At 43.6% G+C, this 9,336-nt stretch overlaps 1 protein-coding gene across 1 annotated transcript in view; it reads left to right on the top strand.

The window, feature by feature from the left end:
• The window catches only part of LOC106805393 (protein-tyrosine sulfotransferase 1-like), a 13,211-nt gene that overhangs the window by 291 nt on the left and 3,584 nt on the right, over nt 1–9,336 (top strand). Inside the window, exons 2-4 of the mRNA XM_014806958.1 lie at nt 4,262–5,293; nt 5,862–6,016; nt 9,152–9,241. Coding sequence (XP_014662444.1) covers nt 4,556–5,293; nt 5,862–6,016; nt 9,152–9,241 — 983 coding nt within the window. The 5' untranslated portion in view covers nt 4,262–4,555. The remainder of the gene's footprint in view (nt 1–4,261; nt 5,294–5,861; nt 6,017–9,151; nt 9,242–9,336) is intronic.

Below are 9,336 nucleotides of genomic sequence, written 5' to 3'. Positions count from 1 at the left end.
TAAGTATATATATGTGTGTGTGTGTGTGTGTGTGTGTGTGTGTGTGTGTGTGTGTGTGTGTCTGTGTGTGTGTGTGCGTGCGTGCGTGCGTGCGTGCGTGCGTGCGTGCGTGCGTGTGTGCGTGCGTGCGTGCGTGCGTGAGTATGTATAGTATCAAAATATGTCACTACTAGTATTGATGCGTTTTTTGTATAACACAATTAGAGTTACTGCTAGAGTATGTGTTAGAAACACAGTATGTGTAGGAATTAAGAACATGCATGTGTAGAGTATTTGTAAGAAACAAGGACTATAACACAAGCAATTTATATCATTTTTTGGCCGTATTTTCGTACAGCATTCGCTAAGGGTTCGTATCCAGAGAGACATGATACAAGATTGCGTGACACAGCTTTGCTGTTGATCCCGTGCGCAGCGCGCGGATGAGACGCGCAGTTCCGCGAGATATGCGCACGCGACCGCGGGGATGTTCAAGTATGAAGCGCTGTCCGCAGCGGAGACGTGCGCCAAATTCGAAGCCCGGCGCACGTCTCCACAGCGGTCAGCGGGTGGTCTGTAGTTTTAGAAGATAACAATGAAGACTTTGTTCTAAATAAGAACTATCGGCGGCTAAATAAGAGCAACATACAGACCTTTGAATTTCTTGACTAGTCAGTCAAAGGGCTTGTTGGGGGTCCATTATGCAGAGCTTCCATGGCCCATGAAATTGCCCATGGCCCATGAAATGGCCCATGAAATTGTCAAGTGGAATTGTGTTTTTCGGAACCTCAAAGAAAATGTCTCTCTCTTACATGCACCCCCTCCCTGATCAATCACGCATTCAGGCGTAAACAATAACAGAGATGAAATTGTGTTGAGTTTATGGCTCTTGGCGCACGTGCATTGACGTACAAGACTGATGAAAGGGCTTGAAAGGTCTCAATAAAAATAAATCTTTACACAATTTTTCACAATGATCGACCGCCTGTGTGCAAAATAGGTGAACGTATGTGAAACATATACGGTTAGTACTTACTGTGACATATCCGTGAATAACTGACATCACTAAATTGGTAAAATGTTCCATGCACCTTAAGAAATGTGAGAAATTACGAGGTTATCATCGCAAAACTCCCGAACACCGTACGTCACAAAGCTATAATATAAATTATGTAAACAAACACGCGGGTTGCGAGGTGCCTGCGGGCAAGACGTCACAAACACAGTTACGTTCATTGGCTAAAACAATCGAGTAGCGCGGTTAGGGATTTTCGAAATTATTTAATTTTAAGAAAAACCTCAATGTTCAATGAATGACGCACTCGTTCACTTCCGAAAGCGGGTAAAAATAATTTGTTAACCTAATTTTTCCACTTCGGTGCGAACTGCATCGGCCGGGCCTTTCATTATTTACGAAAAGCAAACAGTCTCGCCAAACACCTACACGCAGTAACGGGTCACGTCGTTGATGCCCCATTCATGCCCATCAACGAAGAAGGCGGGGCATATTCCGATTACGGAGATGCCAAAATGCAACAGAAGGACGTAGCGCCGTGCGCTAAACGGCGTGCTATTTTCGTTTTTGTGCCAAACTCTATCGTAGGAAACCGTTCTAGCTTAGCAGAATGCCCTAGTTCCTGAGATCGGAGATTTGGTACTGTGATGGGTCCCCACCTTATATTATATTATAGAGAGGTGCGGCGTAGGCTGTGATTGGAAGACACAATGTGTCAATCCTCGGCGTACGTATCTCGCATATAGCACACAACATAGTTAATTATATTTAATTCCTTTATTATCATGTCTATTATCATATTATACCATGGAATAATTAGTGTTTAAAAATCCTATATTCACAGTGTTTATGGGTATAACATAGTTTGGCCTAGGAAAATGCCGTATGACGTATATCTCAGTTATAATGTAAGTCGTATTACAGTATATCTAAGAAATAATCTCGTATCAACTGATCGTATCTTGCTGATATCTATTTCATTTAACACGGTAATTACTGAAGAGTGTAGACAAATTTACGCGATTGTATTTGCGACCGTGAAAACGCGAGTTTTTCCTGCTAACTCACGTCTGATGGTGGTAGATCCAGATATTTTGCCTGGGGGAATTCCAACTTATTGCCGATTCCGTCCTCGTGCGTGCGCGAGACTTGACTGGTTTTTCCGGCTACAATATAGGTGGCGTACAACAGTAGAAGGCGTCCATAGGCAGCAGGCCTGAATGAGCATCGAGCAGAAATTGCTTCAAAATACCCACAGTGTTTCGTCGCATAACATAACATACACTTTATTCATGTTAAATAACCACAGATTCATGCTCTATACTCCGCTCGCAACTTTTGCCAGCCATATGATGCGCATTTCTACAGAGTAGTCGGATCCAGTTTCAAACACAAAAATGGGCGACCGGTCACCATGGCTACGCCACTTGTCGGAATAGCACAATTACACGACAATACCAACCTTACTTCTAATGCTTTCTAGACGTCCACGAGGCATCTATCCTGTGTGCATAATGCAAATTATTGCACTCTAGTGCCGAATTTCACCATGAAAAATTTAAAAAAAAAATCTTTTCTAGGGACCAAATAGTGCAACAATTTGCATGCAGAAGGTTACTGTTGTATGCCTTCTATAGACTGACCTCGACGCCCTTGGTTCCGCAACGGCACACCGGGTACAGTGTAGTTTAAATACTGTATAAGCCGTATTTTTCGCGTACAGATATTTTCGCGAATTCAAACTTGACGGACAATTTCGCGAGTGGTTAATTTCGCGGTCCGTGAACTCTGAATTATTCGGTATCATTCGGTATGAATTATTCGCGTGTTGTTATTTTCGCGGTCGCGGACGCGTTCGCGAAATTTGCGAAAATTAAATCACCGCGAAATATACAGCTCCTACAGTAGCTGCAAGGAACAGCAGTAAACGCACCGCGTACGACGCAGAACCGAATGGTATCCGGTAGTTTTGTTTCTTGGCACTAATTGCTGACTTGAAAAAATCAGTCTTATTAATTTTACTTGCGGCGACTATACAATACTATACAATACTATACAATACTATCAATACTATACAATACTATACAATACTATACAATACTATACAATATTATACAATACTATACAATACGTCTCTGCCGGTACAGAAGTGATGAACAATCGCTCACGTGATAACACATGCATCAGCTACTGCACGCACATGCAAGATTTAGTTCCGAAAATAAATTAGCTGGCTCCGTAATAAAAGCGGGGACTATCTTCTAGGCCGACTTGTATTTTACTTTATAATTATGTGATATCACGCTCATGCCTGATAAACGCATTATGCGGGACGCCCGCCGGTCGGTATTAAGAACTCGCAAAAAGCATGCAGCCATTTGGATTAAATTTCAATTCAGATGCTTCGCTTGCCTATCTGCGCACACGTTTTCGAAGACAATCGAGCCTAGTCGTTCGGAAATTGATCAACTAAACTGATGAAAATTTTCTGTAATTATGTTTATAATTGTACGATTAGTTGAATTAAAGATGCCATCAACAAGAGTCGAGGTTTCTCACGTGAAACCCAACCAGGCTCATGTGGGGCTGGCGGTGGGGGCATGCGTGATTAGGCCTATAATACTAATGTTACCATAACTATATATTCTTCTTAATCTTCTTCTTCCTCTTCTTCTTCTCCTTCTATTATTATTTTTATTTTTATTATTTATATTATTATTATTATTATTCACTGAAATACAACGTAGGAATGTAGTCTAGCGTGCCCTAGTCTTTTGTGTTTGGTACGATAAAAGCTATAGCTCTCACGGCCGGTGCAACAAACTCTATCGGTACAAAGAAAAATAAATTACCGTTCAATCGCCGTCGTTGACGTCTACCGCACGAACAGAGCTGAAAAGGCGTTCAGGGCACTCACTTGTCGTCGAGATTTTTTTACAATGATAATCTGGGGGCTTTGACTAGCATTATGTGCAGCTATGTGAAATATGAAACATTTCGGGAGTTATCGCGTGAGAACGGCGGTATAACGCACAAGCGATCTATCCATTCACGCGGTACTCACTGTCAGCAACCGTCTGCGAGCGCCCGGCGAAAACTGGAAAATCCAGTACGATTCAGCGATCGTTTCAAAAAAGCCTCTCGTGTGGCAGTGAACATCAGATTACGGGACAAGTCGGACGGGAAGAGAATTAACCGGGTGCCCGCCGAGCGAGCGCATTGCAGCGGAGCGCTCCGAATCTAACACGGAATTTCTATTCACCGCAGGTGTGCTGAGCGAAGTCGCAGTATGAGGCAAGACGTCCCGTAGCGATAACCAGCGGGCATGGCTCTCACCTCTCTGCCTGCATGACTGAGCTGGCGGCGTGCACACGCACTACGACAATTGACACCGCATTGCTGCAACGTCGACGAGAAAAGACGCTGCGAGCAAAAGGATGCTGCGAGGAGAAGAGATAGATTGAACTTTGCCTGGAGACACCTGTTGATGTCTTCTCGTTCGCGTTGACACTTGTTAAGGCTTACGCCCACTGCGTGAAACGCCGCCTCGACAGGCACTGCATGCCGATCTCGTTCTCCGTGGCTGGCTGCAGACGAACGACTGGAGCCATCGCAATGTCGTCGGCGCTCAAGAAAACGATATGCGGCTTGCTCGCATGCACCTTCGTGTTGGCTTTCAATCAGTACACGCACACGCCACCAGCGATTGCGATCACGCCAAAGGCGGCCGCACCGCAAAACCTCTCTACGGTGGCGCCACCACCCGGCGACACGATCAGCGTCGTCGGCGCCGACCGGGTGTTCACGTACGGCCGCGACGTACCGATCATTTTTATAGGAGGCGTCCCGCGCAGCGGCACGACGCTCATGCGCGTCATGCTCGACGCTCACCCGGACATCCGCTGTGGCGAGGAGTCGCGAGTGCTGCCGCGTCTCGTCGGCATGCGCAACCAGTGGTACGCGTCGCCGCGCGAGGTGTGGCGCCTCGAGGCGGCCGGCCTGCGACGCGACGTCATCGACGACGCCGTCGCCGCCTTCATTCTGAAGGTGATCGCGCAGCACGGCGAGCCAGCGCCGCGGCTCTGCAACAAGGACCCGTTCATGATGAAGAGCGCCACCTACCTCGCCGACATGTTTCCCGGCGCCAAGTTCCTGCTGATGGTGCGCGACGGTCGCGCCACCGTTCATTCGGTGATCACGCGCGGCGTCACCATCTCGGGCTTCGACCTGCGCAGCTACAGGCAGTGCATGGCCCGCTGGAATCTGGCCATGTTGGCGATGCACAGGCAATGCGAGGAGGTCAGCATTGATGGCGCGTTGTAATGCAGCAGATGCACGATTGATGCACGAATGGTCGGACTATACGTGTCTATTAGTACAACCAAGAGCTAATAATCCAGCATAATTAATGTATTATTAATGCATAATTAATGTATTATTTGCTCTTAGTACAACGCAATGGCGCTGTCAGGGGCTTGATGGGTCTCGCGATTACAAGACGTGGGATGTGAGGCGTTTCTTACGGTCACACACATATATAGGCAAGCGCACACACACACGCACGCCCCCGACACACGAAATTTATTGTTGTTTAGGTGATCGTTGTTTTTTGTCGTTGAGTGTGTTGTTGTTAATGTTGTTGTTGCTTGTCGTTGTCATTGTATGTGTTTTTGATTGTTGTTGGCGCTGTTTGTTGTTGTTATTGTTGTTGTTGTTGTTGTTGCTGCTGCTGCTGCTGCTGCTGCGGTTGTCTGTGTTGTTACTGTTGTCTGTGTTGTTGTTGTTGTTGTTATTGTTGTATTTGTTGATGTAGTTGTTGTGGTTGTTGTTGTTAATGATGCTGATAGACATCGCATGCTGTTTACAGGTGGGTCCCACGCGCTGCATGCACGTGTATTACGAACAGTTGGTGCTGCATCCAGAGACAGAACTCCGCAAGATTCTTAAGTTCCTCGATGTTCCATGGCATGACTCAGTTCTGCACCACGACGAGCTCATAGGCAAGAAGATTTCTCTTTCCAAGTGAGTGCAGATGAGAGGAATTCCAATCCTATTTATCTATCTATAAATATATAGCTGTGTATATATAAGTGTAGCTATATATATATATATATATATATATATATATATATATATAAATAGATAATAGATAAATAGAATAAGTCAATAGATTAGATAGATAGATAAAGATAGATAGATAGATAGATAGATAGATTAGATAGATAGATAGATAGATAGATAGATAGATAGAATAGATAGATAGATAGATAGATAGATAGATAGATAGATATGATAGATAGATGAATAGATTAAGATAGATAGATAGATAGATAGATATAGATAGATAAAGTTTATTACAAAAACTAGATATTTACAGCGTTACAAATTAAAATAAGTTTAGCAAACACGATGTCCAGGCAGTATAAAACTGAAATTGATGATATTTTACAATGAATAATATATGTCCATGTAAGACATAGATATCGAGAATCTATATATATGAGAATGTTGAAAAGCAAAAAGAGGACACGTGAACATTGAAACTATTCTAGACAAAATATAACAAAGCAAACGAGATTGCCTGGCCTTCTGTTAAAGCAGCGTACAGTAATATTACCTGTTTGACTTGTTGTTTAGTGTTTAGAGGTTATATTTACGAAATATATATTTCAATTGATCTTCCTAATGTTAGCGGAAATACTTCATTCAGATTCTCTATATACATTTAAAGTTTTGCTATTATTTTACCGTATCAGCGTCGAGAGAAGCTCAGACCAGTGTGATCAAACCAGCTGAACGCTAGACCTCCAGCAATTGGGTGGGGAAGATGCCACCGATGTCATCAGGTGAGTGGTGCGCAGCGCTCCAGTGTCGTGCATTCCTGCGCGCTCGTATGCATGCAGTGCATGCGTGCGCGCCGTATGGCGTGCGCAGCGTATAGGTGTAACGTAAATGTGTGTAGGTGGTGGTGTGTTGTGTGTGTGTGTGTGTGTGTGTTGTGTGTGTGTGTGTTTGTGTAGTGTGTTGTGTGTGTGCGCAGCACGCAGCCGCGCCGCACGTGTGTGTGTGTGGTGTGTTGTGTATGTGTGTTTGTGTGTGTGTGTGGTGTGTGGTGTGATATGTGTGTAGTTGCAGGGCCGTAGGCTGAGCAAATTCCTAGGGGGGGGAGGCAAAATTTCATGACTCAACTGCGTAATGATGAGCGACGAGCGCAGCTCTTGATCGACGTCCATAGTGCGGTATATGGTGGGTCTGAGACAAGGCTTTCAAGGATAAGTAATCAAAAAATCAAGTTAGGGTTATTTACGATTATTAGCTAATATAAACCTATTTTTAAATTTTGCTCCAAAATCTAGGGGGACAGCTGCCTCCCTTGCCCCCCCCCTAGAGGCTACGGCCCTGTGTTGCTACCAAGCAAATGAACCGCCACCGCCACGGCAGACACACAAAGAGGCGGCGCCATGCAGCTATCAGCTAGCCTACTGTCTCCCATGCAAATTCCGTATTATTTGCTTAGCACCCGCACAATGTAGGGCGTTGTACCGTGACATATTCTATAAGATTATTTATATATAGGGTGCGAGTTGACTCGCATGCAGGGTCGATTTAAATCTCGACCAGACTGCAATAAAGAATTTGGGTTGGCGACCTTTATTTGATGAGAGATTAGGCACGCGCAGCTTAGTAAAGAATAAAACTCGACCATGATTTCATACCGCGAGAATAACGAGTTATGCGGACATAGACCTATACTTGGCTGTCGTAGCTACCACCGACGCTCCCCCGGGCACTCGCTTCACGGCTACTGTGACTGGACTTTCGAGAGGGCGATCACGTTACGCCAACTTTAAATTTTAAGATCGCTGCCGTGAGTCTGCATTCATGAACCAGGAAGAGCTGCTGATGCCTACAGGACAGCCTATACTTGGCCCACGCGTGACGTCACACCTGTGACTGTACATTGCTAGACGTTACATGCATGCCAGTTGATGCAGCATGACTTGCATGTCTGATATATAATTCGTAAGCAGCTTACATTCTCTGAGCCTATATAACAATTCAATGTACATATACGCGATGGCCCGTAGGTTGAGTGTCTATCGTTTATGAATTGACAGGTTATGCATGGGTAACCTTAGCGATATTTATTAAGTCCACGGCACATCTGGTGCAGTGTAGTTGTGTGCGTGCGAGTGTGCCACGTCTTCCACAATTTATCATCTTTAATTTGGTTTATAATCTCTGGAAATGTAAAAATCTCAACGATTTCTAATATGTATATATTTCCATTTTTGGGAGGGTACTACTCAGAAAATAAGGAAACGAATAAGAGTACGTACAATAAAGTCACCCATATGAATTTGTAAATTGCACATACAATTACAATTGACATTACAATTTACAATATTGTCCATATACAGTAAAAACCTGCGTATAACAACCTACATTTTTCCAAGTTAGCCTAAAACGGTTCTTATATAATTAGTATTTACTGGGAAATTAGGCTATTTAGGTTCTTAAATATGTTTTTTTTTTATTAAGGAAAAAAGTGCTTGTTGTTGGTAGAATATTGGTGCGGTCCATTGTTTATATAAAATATACATATAATTATGCCTAAATGACTGCAATCTAGACAAATACATACCCTATTCTAGGTTAACTTATTTCTTTTTATGCCCTTAATACCTAATAAACATCAACAAAACAAAACTAGATTGTTTTAAAACACCACAAACATAATGCCTGGCAATGTTTATATACATTATTATATATTAATATATATTTATATATTTATTTATACTCATGCACATACTATCACCTGGCATGCATACGAGATTAGTTGTCCAGTCTATCAGCTACAATTTCACCATAAGGCCCCCTAGAAACTCGTATATACTCATATATGAGAATCTTGAAAAGCAAAAAAGAGGACACGTGAACATTGAACTATTCTAGACAAAATATTACAAAGCAAACGAGATTGCCTGGCCTTCTGTTAAAGCAGCTTACAGTATATTACCGTTTGACTTGTTGTTTAGTGTTTAGAGGCTATATTTACGAAATATATATTTCAATTGTGGATCCTAATGTTAGCGGAAATACTTTCATGATTTCTCTATATACATTTAAAGTTTTGCTATTATTTTACCGTATCAGCGTCGAGAGAAGCTCAGACCAGGTGATCAAACCAGTGAACCTAGACGCTCTCAGCAATTGGGTGGGGAAGATGCCACCCGATGTCATCAGGTGAGTGGGTGCGAGCGCTCGTGTGCGTGCATGCGCGCGCTCGTATGCATGCGTGCATGCGTGCGCGCGTTGGCGTGCGCGCGGTTAGGTGTACG

The sequence above is a fragment of the Priapulus caudatus genome, unplaced genomic scaffold (genome assembly GCF_000485595.1).
Source record: "Priapulus caudatus unplaced genomic scaffold, Priapulus_caudatus-5.0.1 Scaffold112, whole genome shotgun sequence".
Classification (NCBI taxonomy): Eukaryota; Metazoa; Priapulida; class Priapulimorpha; order Priapulimorphida; family Priapulidae; genus Priapulus; species Priapulus caudatus.
This window is presented reverse-complemented; position numbering and strand designations above follow the sequence as displayed.